The sequence below is a fragment of the Drosophila gunungcola genome, unplaced genomic scaffold (assembly GCF_025200985.1).
Source record: "Drosophila gunungcola strain Sukarami unplaced genomic scaffold, Dgunungcola_SK_2 000044F, whole genome shotgun sequence".
Classification (NCBI taxonomy): domain Eukaryota; kingdom Metazoa; phylum Arthropoda; class Insecta; order Diptera; family Drosophilidae; genus Drosophila; species Drosophila gunungcola.
Genome location: NW_026453212.1, coordinates 687,916 through 703,553, shown reverse-complemented (window position 1 = coordinate 703,553; position 15,638 = coordinate 687,916). Strand labels below are relative to the sequence as shown.

Sequence of the window (15,638 nt, the reverse complement as noted above, 5' to 3'; positions counted from 1 at the left end):
TTTCTGAAACTGTAGAAAGGAAGGTCATAGGTACCAGGACTGCACTGCTCCTCGAAAAGTGTTTTGCTTTGGAAGTGGTGCACGCATCACGTACAAGCCGTCGTTCCAAAGATGCCAAGAAAACCTTCAGGAGAACACCCAAGTCACTCCTTCTCGGTGTGTTCAGAAGACACAGTCAACAAACACCGAAAACGAGTACTTGTAAGTCCCATTAGGAAAAGGACTATCTTACACCTAATGATGCTCCTATGGGTGGGTGGCATCAGATAGTTAGTAATCTTAAATACAGTAGCAATAAGTCTTCTTTTCTTAATAACTCTAAAATTATCAGAAAAGCCGGACAGCAACAATAGGGAGCGTTACAAGCTTAGTTGCCTACTTCAATGAATAAGAAGTTTTTCGGAGGAGTTTGTAAAGGCACGTGTGCGTCAGAAGCTAGGAAATTCATAATACGACATTGAGGACCTTCAAGGTAAACTCGTTAGACGCTACCATGCAAAGGATCTGCGCCAATAGTCTGGTCGGGATCAGCCTTGTTGGGTTTACCCCCAATTCTGATTTTAGCGGGAGGGGTGTTGTAGTGAAGTACAAAACCACAGATCATTTGGTAACACGGATTGGTGTTACTATTATTTAATTGAAGTATGTTTGGGTTTACAAATAGGAGTTACAAAGCGTGCGTGCAGCTTAGCCGAGAGCCGGAAGAAACAAGAGATAGAGATGTGTTTCTTAGAACATATCGATCAAAAAGATAACAATAAATATCGTAGCTAAGTTCTTAGTTAACAGCTTTTCCGCTAGATGGTATTTTAACTTGGGCCGCCACAGTACTCCCTCTCCAGTGACGACGTCACGATACGTTAAATTGTACTCGCTTGTTCTGGTAGGTTCGTGGCTGTACAGCGATCTCAGGTTGAGCATCCTGCTGTGTGTCGGTATTAGCTAGAAAGGCCGGTTTTATTCGATCCACGGAGACAGCTACTTCCTTGCCGTTGACATTTAATGTGAAAACTCGGTCGCTGTTGCGATAAACGACTTCAAAAGGTTCTGAATAAGGCGGTTACAATGGTAGTTTGACGGCATCGGTCCGAATAAATACATGAGAGCATTTGTCTATTTCTTTTAGGCGGAACATTTTTTGCTTGCTGTGGTGCGCAGAAGGAGTCGAACGAATTTTTCGGATCAGGTCACGAAAATCGCCAATGAAGGTTGCAGGATCCACGTTTACATCGAGATCTTCAAAAAATTCATTCGGCATGCGGATTGTTGTTCCATATAACATCTCCGCAGCCGATGATTTAAGGTCCTCTTTTAAACAGTTACGAAGTCCAAGCAGAACGATGGGTAGCAGTTCCGGCCAAGGGGTGCTTGAATGGCACATCATCGCAGCCTTAAATGATCTGTGCCATCTTTCGACCATTCCGTTGGACTGGGGGTGATAAGCAGTCGTGTGGATGTGTTCGCTGCCCATGAGGTGGGCCAGCTCCTTGAACAGCGCTGATTCGAATTGAGTGCCTTGGTCAGTTGTTATTGTTTTAGGTGTTCCAAAACGAGCAACCCATTGTGACCAAAAAGCTTTAGCCACCGTATCAGCCGATATGTTTGTAAGAGGGACAGCCTTCGGCCAGCGAGTAAATCTGTCTATCATAGTAAGGCAGTACCGAAAGTTTTGATGGAACGGCATGATGACGATGTCCAGATGAACATGGTTAAATCTGTCGCTGGGAACTGTGATCTTTTCTGGAGTCAGATGATTATGTCTGCTTATCTTGGCACGTTGACAAGAAAGACAAGCCCTGCACCACTCAATGACGTTTTTCCTCATTTCCGGCCATACAAATTTTTGCTTAATTTGTTGCAGAGTGGATCTGCCGCTCGGATGTGAGAGGCTGTGAAAGAAAGAGAATATTTTATTGCGAAGAGCAGTGGGTACATAAGGACGAACGTAATTTGTTGATATGTCGCAGTAAAGTGCGACATTGTCATCGTAGCGAATTTTTTGCAGCTGAAGCGAAGTAGTTTCTTGCAGTAAGTTTGGGAGCTCAGTATCGGTTGCCTGCGCTTCCTCGATTTGCTTTAGGCTGACAGAGACTGGCATGGTAATAGCACATAGTCTGGAAAATGCATCCGCGACTACGTTTTAAGATCCCTTGACATGTATGATCTCGGTCGTGAACTGCGAAATGTAGCCAAGATGACGAAGTTGCCTCGGTGACGCTTTTTCAGGCCGTTGCCTAAATGCATACACGAGAGGCTTGTGGTCTGTTTTAATGCAAAATATTCGACCTTCAAGGCAGTGCTTGAAATACTTGATGGCTTCATAAATGGAGAGCAACTCTCTATCGTATGTGCTGTAATTTTTCTCAGTGTCGGTAATTTTTTTGAGAAAAAACCAAGAGGCTGCCAATGACCATTGACCAGCTGTTCTAGTGCAGCTCCGATTGCGACATCAGAAGCATCACATACGAGAGCCAGTAGTACCGCATCCATGACGCTTTGTTTACAAGAATCGTAAGCGGCAACTCGTTCTGGTGTCCATTCGATCAGGCGTTGGTCGTTTTTCTTGACGTTCCGAAGAAGTTCTGAAAGAGGAGCCTGGATGTGTGACGAACGAGGCAGGCACCTCCGATAATAATTTATTATGCCGAGGAATCTTCCTAGTTCGTTGATTGTAGACGGCCTCATATAGTTTTTTATTGGCTCTACCCGATTACTAGGAGGTTTGATTCCGTGCTCGTTAATGGTATAGCTTAGAAAATTCACCTCTATCTGGGCCAATTGACACTTGCTTAGGTTTATGCGAAGTCCATGGTTACGAAGGATCTCCATAACGGTACGCAGATGTTTTTCGTGTTCCTCAAAGGAACTGGACATTATCAGAATATCGTCAATGTAACAATAAACGAAATCGATGCCACGGAAAATGTTATCTATAAACCTTTGGAAAGTCTGTGTAGCGTTTTTAAGGCCGAACGGCATATAGAGGAATTCAATGAGGCCAAACGGTGTACAAACAGCGGTTTTAGGGATGTCACACTCAGCCATTGGTATCTGATAATACGCTTTTAGAAGGTCGAGAGTAGAAAAGATCTTTTTCCCGTGTAGTTGCTCCGAGAAATCGTGAATATGAGCAATTGGATAACGGTCAGGTACCGTGATCGCGTTGAGTTTGCGATAGTCCCCACAAGATCGCCAACTTCCATCTTTTTTGCTCACCATATGTAGCGGGCTTGACCACTGGCTTTTAGAAGGACGACAAATACCCTCTTTAAGCAAGAAGTTGATTTCTGACTTTGCGGTTAAAAGTTTCTCACCAGATAGACGGCGCGGGCGATCGGAGATTGGGCTTCCTGTAGTCTCAATGTAGTGTTGTATATCCTGATGGTTGCTTCCCTTCGGTGCTGGAACAGTAACGTCCACAAATTCCTGCAACAGAGTTTGGAATCTGTGTGCACCTTGAATGGTAGACACAGAGTGATGTACAGCGTTGGAAAGACAAGCTGGTGTCGATAGATTGGTATTCGCATCGATGAGTTTTTGGCCCTTTACGTCGACGAGGAGATGAAAGTGGGACAGAAAGTCTGCACCAATTATAGCTACTTCGGTGTCAGCAACGATAAAAGGCCAGATAAGGTTACGCCGTAGCCCAATGTTCAGGTCAACTGGCATGCTTCCATAGGTGTGGATGACTGTTCCGTTTGCTGCATATAAAACAAGGTCGGTTTTTTTTTGTGTGATGCCTTGCCCGATGGCGGGGAACAACAGAAACCACGGAGCCCGAGTCGATAAGGAATCTGTGGTGGGAGTTGCGATCGGTAATGTAAAGGCGAACTTCAGATAAGATTGCTGACTGGACGAGCTTTTCGCTGGCGTTGGTTTTACTGCCAAACTCCAGCGATGAAGGTGAAAGCGGCATTAGTTTAAAAGGTGCGCAAGAGAGCAAGGAGATTTGCACTTGCGAGCATCATTTCCAAAACGACGATGATAATAGCAAAGTTCAGCTTGTGGATCGCCAGGTTGTTGTAATGGACCATCAGAAACTGTTGCCGATTGAGAGCGTTGTTGTGAAGCGGATCGGTGAAATGATCCACGAGTTTGACTGGCGGAACGATTACTCAATTGAATTCATTTAAGGTCAGCTTGCATCGTATCAACCTTTTTTGTCAGCGCACGCAGAGAGTCTGCGATGTCCTTAATAGATTCCGGACGAGCAACTGCATTCACCGAAGCGGTTCCGGCTACGTCATCTGCAGAGATGGCGAACGTGTTGGAAGATCCGATGGTTTCAAGCATTTTGTCTGCCACTTTGGCCAGTTTCTCAAGGTCGGTCTCTTCCCAGACGGTTAGAATCGGACGAATATTCTGAGGCATTTCAGAAAGAAACAATGTACGGATTATTGGTTCGCTGCTGGATTCCGGTGCCAGCCAACGCATGTGAGCTAGAATTTGGGAGGGCTTCAGGCCAGAAGTTCCTCCACCTTGCAGTAAACGCCGTAGTTTTGATTCTGCTGACTCTGCAAATTTGTCGAGCAAGCGAGCTTTCAGCGTGTCAAACTTGTTTGCGACTAGAGGATGCGTGACTAAATCCTCAACGGCTAAAACGACCTCCGGATCCAATTTAACGGTGATGTGATCAAATTTGTCGTCGTCATTGTTAACGCCGTGCAAACGAAATGAACGTTCCACCTGGGCGAACCATAGTTGAGGATTGCTGCTTGTAAAATTTGGCAAGTGGACTGTTGCCCGTGCCATTGGTCCAGTGTTCGCCGCTTGTCCTGCAGTAGAATTCATTTGTAAAGCCTCCACCTGAGCTTGGAGCTCTCGAATCCTGGTTTGCAGTTGTTGTTGCTCGTCTGGCATGTTCTCGTCGCTCTCGAAGATTAGCTTTCTGGGTAGGATCGCAAGTAATATCGAGGTTCGCCGGACATAAACTTTCGTTGTGTTGGTAGCGTCACTTTTTGTGACTATATGTATGTGTCTCCGTTGCAAATTGTTTGCATGTGTAAGTGCATAAAACTCAGTGTGGGCAAATTTTTAATTTTGCGTCAGTTTGGTTCAATTAAAAAGATTTTTGCCATATACTTAACTGAAATCTACCGTCGGGGTCACCACTTTGGTAACACGGATTGGTGTTACTATTATTTTATTGAAGTATGTTTGGGTTTACAAATAGGAGTTACAAAGCGTGCGTGCAGCTTAGCCGAGAGCCGGAAGAAGAGAGAGATAGAGATGTGTTTCTTAGAACATATCGATCAAAAAGATAACAATAAATATCGTAGCTAAGTTCTTAGTTAACAGCTTTTCCGCTAGATGGTATTTTAACTTGGGCCGCCACAATCATAAGCCTAGCTGCGCCACCTAGCGGGCGGTATCAGCTGTAAATGGCAACCATATGCGTGAGAATTTAATCGTAAATAGGTAGGACTGCATTAGCGGTAACGTTTTTAGAGATAACCCAGCTCTAACCCAGCTCTAAGCGTCCAAACAGGCAACGATACGCCAATATATTGTAGCACAGCGGATTAAGGAACACTTTTTTTGCTATGCATTTTAATTAATTCGACAGACGTATGATACCAAATAAAAAAAAAATTATAACTTTGGTGATTTTAATTTTTTTTTTAGTTCTTCGACATATAGTAATGGTTAAATATTTCAGAATTACGGCTTAAATTTCATCAAAATTGGACGACTATAACATAAAGCTCCCATGAAAACAATAAAAATATTTAAAAAAAAAAATTTTTATATTTAACTTTTTTATTTTGTAATTTTTTTTTTTTAATATTTTTCATTAATTAATAATTTGATAGTTCAGAATTACGCTTTTAATTTTATTAAAATCGGAAAACGGTATCATAAAGCTGCCATAGGAACTATAAAATATTTGAGCTGCAAATAATCTTAGCTTTAATGTTTTTAAGCATATACTCAAATCAGTCTTAATTTTAATGTTTTCAAGAATATTTAATTTTTGTAGTAGCTGCAAGGGTATATACACTTCGGCTTGCCGAAGTTTGCTTCCTTTCTTGTTTTTAAATAAATTAAAGCCGAAAATGCTGCTGATTTCCGACAAAAGTAAACATATTTGGTATTAATGTTTAGGTATGAAGACAAAGCATAGTAACAATTATAAAGGAAAGCTTAATTGGAATACAAAGCTTTTTCTGCTATATATGGTCAAAAATCTGATGCGAACACCTCCACAGAGTTCTGAAGGGTTTGGTCAAGATAAAGAGTACGCAGGCTATTGCGCGTATATTTATCGTTGAGTATAAATTATTAGTAAAATATATGTCATTGTTCGAAAAAAAGCAACTACAAACGACTTAACTAATGCCTAAGTAAACCGTTTAAATATTTTTATGGTGTGTTGCCCAACGATTATGTTGATAGTTTGATATTACCTGAAATATGCGAGTTAGATTATGTCATAAACATAACAAGTCTTTATATATTTTTGGACTTGGCATTTGTTTGTGTCTTAATAAAGCTTTAATTGCAAGGATAGGAGCTAATAAACTCTTCAGTTAATTGTCCAATCAGTAGCATAGATTGTTTTCAATCATGAATTTAAATTTTGCCAAGATAGCTAATAGCAACAGGTAAAACAATGCAATGGTATATAGTGACATATCCATATTCCCACATAACTCTTATGCACATGTCCACATGCCCACCTGCCCACACACACATAGTACACCCTTAGTACCCCAATCAGCCAATATCTAATTGCAAATGGACCCAAGCCTTAGACTAAGCATCCAGAACGAATCAGCCGATATCTAATTGCAAATGGACCCAAGCCTTAGACTAAACATCCAGAACGAATCAAATTACGTTGTCAGTTCGTTCCCACACTTTCGGACCCCAACGAAAAATTACCATGCGAACGAATCCCCAAGATTCTAGACTTAACAATCGGATTGAGTAGCTGGTGCATTATCATCAACAACCCAAAGGGCAATTAGAAAACTCACTCAATTAACGCCAACTCCACTCATAGAAAGCTCTAAAGCTCAATACCGAGGTATGATCGTCAAAGAAGCTTGAGTTAAGAAGCGAGTACAGTTTGAGACTTGTCTTAAGACAGTCAGTGTTCTTCAAAATAAACAAGAAAGGAAGCAAAACTCGGCAAGCCAAAGTTCATATACCCCTGCAGCTATTGCAAGAATTAAATATTTTTGAAAACGTTAAAATTATGATTTACTTGCGTATATGTTTAACAAAATTGAAGCTATGATGATTTGAAGCTCAATTATTAGATAGTTATTTTATTTATATTTATTATTTCTTTGAAAGCTATATGTTATAGTCATCCGATTTTGACCGTAATTCTGAAATATTTAACCATTACTATATGTCGAAGAAAAAAAAAAAATAATTAAAAACAGCAAGTTATAATTTTTTTTCAATTATTTTTACGATTGTTCCTATAGGAGAGTAGCTGGAATATACAGGAGCGGGTTTTTAACGGTTTTATAATCAGTTGAATTTTTTCCAAATGCATTCACATACAAATTTCATAATCAGTGTACATGATATCCGATGAAACTCACTCGTTTTATTTGGTTTCTAAATATTCTCGCCAAATGTTCGGACCGATCCTTATCGTTTGAGAAATGTACGAGCAAGTGAACACGCATACCCACGAACCCTAATATCAACCCCAACCCTCTTGTGCGTCCTGATGACTGCTTGTGCGCGAAGGTGTGAAAGTAAGAAAGGGTACGAGAAAGTGAACTCGCATACCCACGAGCTCTAATCTCAACTCCAACCCACTTGTGCGTCCTCACGACTGCTTGTGCGCGAAGGTGTGAAATTATAATTTTGATAGTTTTGATCAAACGAGTAATTTTTAATTAAGAATCGTGACAAGTATACCATTGGAAAGGTCTTGAAAAATGCTTTCGAATGATACCAAACTTTTTTTTTTTTGAATTTGAATTTGAATTTTTTCCAAATGCATTCACATACAAATTTCATAATCAGTGTACAGTGTACCAAACTTTTTTTTTTTTTTTGGTGGGGGGTGCATATATTTTTTTTGGTTTTCCTCTGTTTTTGGGGTAGTAGAGGGGACTTACTTAAGCGGCAGTCGGGAGCGGCGGTCGTCGGATGCGGCGGTTAGCTAAGACACCCTAAACCCGTGGTGCTTGTCTAGGATAAGCCGGATTCGCTGCTCCCGTAAGTCCCCTCTACTACCCCAAAAACAGAGGAAAACCCAAAAAAAATATATGCACCCCCACCAAAAAAAAAAAAAAAGTTTGGTACACTGTACACTGATTATGAAATTTGTATGTGAATGCATTTGGAAAAAATTCAACTGATTATAAAACCGTTTAAAAACCCGCTCCTGTATATTCCAGCTACTTTCAGCTTAAGGCTTTGGGAAATGTCCATGGTTGCAATGCAACATCTTAAGCAATGTTGACCCTAACCTAAGGACAAGGTTGATACACCATCAATATTTACCTACAACCTGAACCCTCCTACACCACGTTCACCACCCGATGACTTGTTATCCATCCTTGTATTGATTGACCTCTGATATTCATTAGACAGGTGTCTGGGCGGGTTTCTATATTCAAGAACCAATCGGATTGGTTCTAGGAGTAAAACATACCTGTATGCACTCCCTGTATATGTCAAACTGTTAAGTGAACATTCTAGACTATAAAAATGACACCACTCAAATTGCTCAGGATCAGTTCTTCAAATGCCTCAGTACTGCATACCAATTGAAAACACAGATCAGGAGCCTCTGGATGCTTCCGACTCTCAGGATGCGGTTGAGCTGGTCCTACGAGGCGTGTTTGCGCCTGCTACAGTGTCAACCCAAACGGAGCCTATTGGAGCTGACTATGGCTCCCTTGAGTGGAGCGATTTTCCATTGGGGAGGACCACTGAAGAAGTTTTGAATCAACTAATACGGGACGATGAAGACGATGATCAATTTAAATGTGGACAGAGATTTGAATTGGACGAAGCTTTCTCAAACTCTCAAGGCAATACGTTTCCAGATGATGATCACATCTTTGATCAGATCATCGAGTCCAACCCCTCGAACGAATATTTAAAAATGATGGATGACGACGAAGATCACAACCTACTAGACGTTTTATTTGATCTGGGATTGTAATTTCCATGTTGAAAAAAAAATTATAATAAATAAAAAACCTTTTACAAAAATTCAGTTGTTAAAATTGTTTTTTTCTTTATTTGATAATTTTCTTGTGCCTTGCGAATGCTTTTTAAGACTGCATCGTGTTTCAACAGGAGATGAGCGTTATAATCATATCGCAACCAGAATGTTTGTACTTTTGGACAGAAATAACAGCAATAATATGACGTTCTTGATTTTTGATAATTAAAGTTATGTAACTTTAAGATATGATTTTTGAGGCCTATGCGTCTAGTAAACGATTTTGTTTCTGGACACAACTCACAAAGGAACTTCCTCATTTTAATTTAAAGAAATATAAACTGAGTTTTCTTTAAAAATGTTGTCTTATATAGGGTCATGGGTACATTTTTTTTGTAACTATTTACTTATTTAAAAAAGAGATAGATATAATAATGTTAACATGAAAGCATTACATAGTTTAAACTATGTTTCGTATATGTTTTCTTATAAAGAGACATAGATATATTTTTTAGAACTATTTCTTAAAAATAGAGATAGCTATAATAAAGTATATATGAAAATATAGCATAGTTATGTGTTTTAGTTTTATTGTGTTTGTGTATATATGTATGTATAAAAGAGAAAAAGATATCGGTATATTTTGCATGTTCTGGATAGTATAAAAGACCAAGTAATCTTAGGTAAATCAATTAGTACACAACTGTTAGGTACTAGAGCACATCGAATCAAAACTAGCGCTGTTTAAAAATGGTATGCATATATATTGACGATAAATAAATCATAAAGTAATTTTTGTTGATTTCTTAGGACTTCTTAGAGACATTAAACGAATTGAAGCCTGTGATTGGTTATACAAAAATTGAAAATCTATGTATTGGATTCGAGTATAAGATCACTGGATGCAAGTTGAAAAAGACACCATATGGAACCAAAGTAGCTCTTTATTTAACAGACAAGGACAACAAAGATGTTTGGATATTTTTACCTAAAAGTTATTTTTGTACTAAGACACCTTATAGGAAATTAAATGAGAACGGAATTACTCATATAATATATAAAGGAAAAGATGTAAATAGATATAGTTGTGCGCAAATAGAATTTTTGTCAGTAAATAAGAAAGAGAAATAAATGCATTTTTCCAATATAAAGCCCTGGGTTTCTAAATCCAACATCAGTCTTAAAGCAATCGAAAGAAACGACCACTTCTCCCTTAAAATGTACGCTCAACAAATTGAAGTCTTCTTGATGCAATTTGAAGACATGCTTTTCGAACAACACTTGGAGAGGCTTAAATACCTAAAGGCTACTCTGGAGGATTTGGAGGAAAAGGAGCTAATTCATTCTAAATTTGGATTCCATTACAAACTTTGTCCCTGGAGCGATGATGATGCCACGTCTGGCCCTGACACATGCCAGTGTCATATGCTGCCTGTATTAGAAAAAGAAGCCCTTAGTCTTATGCTTAGATATTATAAGTTAAGCCGACGATTGTATCGAACTGAAACATTTAATAAACTAAATTAATTATATTTTAAAAACTCGAATTTTATTTTTTAAAATTGGACTTAAACATTTTAAGTATTATTTTGTCATTGTATGAGAAGTCATTTTTCTTGAAATATTTTAAGAAATTTTAAGTGATTTGTTTTTACTTTTAAAAAGGCCATACAGCATGCAATAGTGACCGCAGGTATTAGAAAAATATCCCTGTAGTTGTTGCTTATTACAAAAGATTTATAAGCGTTTGATCTTAAAAATGTTACGAATTCTTTTTTCTGGGGATATTGTCCATATGAATCGAAAAATTCCGCTGATCTGCGACTATTAAAATAAAATGCAATCCAATGAGTTCCGGGCTGATCTGAAGTGTCGGTGTTCGCAATAATTAGAGCAGGATATTTAAAAATGGTTTTGGGTAGCTGGTCCGACGGAAAAACTCCTTAAAAATTGATTGTGTCTTGGCATGTTTGGAAAGCAATTGCTGAATTTGTAAAGTATTCATTTTAAAAAAGCGTTCGAATATTTCTATGTTTATCAATATCAATCATGGAATCATATTCACAGTATATTAGACAAGTAACTGCTTCACTTAGGGGTTCTGAAAATCTTCCTTCGACTCGTATAGTGCCTTGTGACATCAAATTTGAGCATACAGTGGAATTTGAATGATCAGTAGTTAGGTCAAAGGCTAATATGAAACTGTTAGTATCAAACATTTCCTTGGTTATTTGTAGACCACGATCATAATGCTTTATTCCATTCGATCTGAATAGCATATTATAACTTCTAGAGCTTTGAACATTTTCAGCGTTCGAGTAATCAAATTCTAAGGCCTGGGAGGGAACTTGCACTCCGTTAACCATTAGGTTAAAGCGTTGCATTTTAAAATGTTCAAAATGAAATGGATCTAAGCCTCGGTTTCCTGAGTATGAGCGGTTTTTAACCATACTAAAAGCCAAGAAATTGGGTAGTTGCCCAATAACTGCGTTATCTATCGATAGTGTATTGTTGCCTGGATATATTGTAAAAGATTTGACTTCTACTTTACTGAATGGGTATAAAGCATTTTTTGTTTGTAACACATGATGATGAGCCAACAAAATGCTTGGGTTAACTGTTATATGATTCATAAAGAGTTGTGCTTCTAGTATCTTTAAATTTGATTCAGTTTCATTTTCCATTAAATAAAATGCTGTTTTTTCAATGTTAAAATTAATTCTTAGATCTACATTATTAAGAAGCAGTTTGCTTTGCTTAAAAATATCACCATGAACTTTTCCGAATAATTCGACCTTATTACTATTTTGGAAAATATTTTTCAGAGTTTCATTAGTGGCTGGATAAACGTATTTTCCTGCTGTTAATCTTCCAAAATTCGGGAAATAGCCTTGGGAAGCCAAGTGGCTTTCTGATGCATCACTTCCATAGTTTAAAATTGTTTGCAAATAAGCTCTATAATGATAATTATTATCACTCTGCGATACTAATATGTTATTTAAATAAACTGAGGAACTTCTAAATATTGAATGTAAAATATTGTTTACTACACCGACAGCGTTTCCTTCAATGACGTTATTATCATTTTTTTGAGTTGCACCACAAGCCGTAAATAAACACTTGATAAGTCTCGATATGTTTCACCATTTCCCAAGCAAACAAATTCAATTGAGGAGGCGCCGTCCAAGGATGCAATAGGATTGTATGAGACTTCTTCAGTTCTTAGAATAGAACTTTGCGTAGGGTGTGGTGTAAACAAATCTAGTTCGCTTTTCATACATTCAATATGGTTACTCATTTTACTTTAGAAAAAATATCACTAATATTCAATTTCCTTGATTTTTTTTTTCCTTTTTGATGGTGGTGGGTATGTTTACCTTGTCGTTTAGACGTTAAATGATAACGATTTTTTCTCGACCCGCGCTTTTTGTTCCTTTTTCCGCTACCATTTTGAGAGCGTGTCATTTTATTTATTGCTTTATTTGTGAGATTTGTTAACGCAATCTTGCTCTGTTCTTGAATAATATTTCTTAAGGGCTTCCGCCAAATTCATTTATTACTGCTTTACCAGTCTCTGCAGCCTGATTTTTTATAGCAGTTATACCCGAAAGGAAAAGAGGTTTTATATAATTAAAAAGACCGCTAAAAAAATTTCCAATTCCTCGTCCTTGCTGAATAATTCGTGGAGACACATACAGACTGCCAATATTATTTAGTCCGGCACCGCACTGATTCACATAATATTCGTGATACGATTTCACCATGATGACTATTCTTGTTCTAATTAAACATCATTGGGGTATGTATTATTTATAGGCTTAACCTTCTTTTTTTTCTAAAGTGTAGAGTTACAAAAATCAGAACAGCTGAAGTTTCAAAAGGAACCTTATATCCATTTGAATCAGTAATTAGTATTGAGATTTCGTTTGGAGACCATATATCTAAAGGATAATATTCAATATTTTTAAATTGAATATTTCTTTTTTTTTCCATTATAATGCATTACACGAAGATATCGAGGTCTTTTACAACCTACAGACCTTGGTTTGATTATGTCAGTATAAATAAAAATCAATCCATTTTCAGGTATTTTAGATTCAACAGGAACATTTGAGTATCTAAATGTTTCAGCATTTACTAAGCTAACAAATTCAGTTTCTTCAGCTATATTTCTTTCTTTAGTAATTGTTTTGTAAATGTAATTATTCAGATATATGTCCGTAATGCCTACCTCCCAGTATTCATTCATGTCTTGTGGTATATTTACAATATTTGTAAATGCACATTTTACATTATCAGGAAATACATTCATTGAATCATTACTAAGCAATGTGACAAACAACTCAATTGAATAACACATCTTTATATTGAAATTTCTGTTATTGATAAGATATCCAATTAATTTTGTTTTTCCCTATTTGCACCGGCTTAGTTCTAACCGATCTAGACAACTTTTCTTTTTTTTTAGCTTAACTCTCAATTTGCGTTGTTGATCACTAAGCTTTATTTTTGGTACTGCCAGTTTTTGATATCCTCTTTGTCGTCTAAAAACGAAGTATCTCTTATTTTTCGTTTAACGTTCAATAAATTTCGTGTTTTATTTGATTTAAAATCTTCTCCATCACTCTCGGTAGGTAAGTCCATGAACTCTATCTTTTTGGGAGGGATACATCAGACTTAAACTTTTGTTGAACGTTAACAGAATTAGGAATTTTGTTTGATTTAAAATCTTCATCATCACTTTCAGGGGACCCAAGTGTCGCATCAGTCTTTGGTTTTAATTCAGAAGTCGTAGGTTTTATATCAATCCAATCTGTAGTTTGCGATTCAGTTGTTTTGGTTGACATAAATGGCGATTTTTGTTCATTTTGAATATTCCATGATTTGTTACGTTTTTTATTTTGATAGAAACTAAGTTCTTGTCTAATTTTAAGCCATTTTTCAAAATCACTTATTTTGTTATTATTTAAAATTGGTAAAAATTTTGTAACTATCAATTCATTTCCTCGAGAGTTGTTTATTAATTTTTGAAAGGTGTGGGGGTTCATTAAAATTACTTTTTTTAAACTATGTTTGTTTTTAATCATTTTTAAAATTATTCCAAAAACTCCTGAGAGCAACGAATAGGTAAAAGGTAATAGGTAAATAGGTAGAATAGGTAAAAATCCACCTTTTTGAATAAGAACTTTTCTCTTAGAGTTTAATGTGCGCTTTGGACATGAAAGGTAGCGCAATGCACTTTTATACTTTTTTAGGGAATTTAGATGCGTTTTAGTAAACTTATGATTTCCTCGTAATGTGTTCAAAACTATTTCCACTATTGTTTTTACCAGTTCACTATCGCTATTGTTTATTATTGCCTTTCGTAGTTTATTGCTAGCCTTTTTGAGCACATACAATATATGTTTGTTCGCTTTCAAGCGATTTAGATTCTTTTTGTAAACCATTTTCTTCGGAATAGCACACCGTATACTCAGAGTTAAAAATGTCTGATCTAAACCGTAAGAGATCGTTAATTCCCTGAGTGAGATCAATAAGTAAATATCCGTGGGGTTGCTCTGTTACTTCTTTATATATTCTAAATAATTCTGTTGGGTTTTCTGGATAAATTTGTCTTGCCAACATTGAAATTGAAGCTTATCTCGGGGATTTTTAAAAGCTATTATATATTTGGTATTTAGTGAAATATCACGGGTATGCGATGATTTATGAAATATATTTTGAGTAACCACAACAACTGATAAATTCCGGTGATGTGATCCTTTCGTAAACAGTTTCACAAACATTTTTGTTAAAGGCACCTATCATCAAGTCGTCTAGAATCACAGAATAGGCTCATTAATTTCGTTTTCGATTGTTTCAGGAACTCCTTTAAAGTATTCAATATTACTAAAATTTGGTTTAGCACTTTCCTCCCATACACCAATAATTCGATCAATTGAAATATTAAAAAGATCATTCTTCTTGGAAATCAGGTTTTCTAAAAATGTTGTTTTTCCTGATCCAGAGGGCCCGCAAATTAACATTGTGAATGGATGTATAAATTGTGTAAACATTTTTTAGTTTTAGGTATATATATATATATACTTTTTTTTTTTAAATTATTTATTCAAGATTAATATAAAAGTGTTTACTCCATTTTTGTTATAATAGGATATTATATTATTTATTTTTATTACACTAAGCTTTTTTATGCTTTTCTTGATCGCGTTTCTTGGCGCAGTTCTTCTCGAAATGAGTATCAGATGCGCAATAATTACAATATATAAGCTGCATGTATCCCTTTTTGCGGGGATCATTTCCAAAAATTTTTTAAGGGAATCCACTAATTATTTTCTACTAAATCTTAAACGGATGTGTCACCATTACTATATTTTCATAATTACAGTTTTCTAAGAATACAAAAAGCTTAAACAAATTATTTAATGAACATCGTAGTGGAATTTTTATCTTATGTATTGTACAATTAGTGAAAAAATTGGGTAATTCAGTT

The 15,638-nt window shown here is 36.8% G+C and overlaps 1 protein-coding gene across 1 annotated transcript; it reads right to left on the bottom strand.

Annotated features, from left to right (window-relative positions):
- Positions 1 to 850: 850 nt before the first annotated feature.
- LOC128264010 (uncharacterized) lies at positions 851 to 3,669 on the bottom strand. Its single transcript, XM_052999290.1, has 3 exons — positions 3,315 to 3,669; positions 1,171 to 1,497; positions 851 to 1,047 (listed from the first exon to the last, which is right to left on the bottom strand). The coding sequence occupies exons 1-3, from the start codon at positions 3,667 to 3,669 to the stop codon at positions 851 to 853; spliced, it is 879 nt and encodes a 292-aa protein (XP_052855250.1).
- Between the last annotated feature and the right edge of the window lie 11,969 nt (positions 3,670 to 15,638).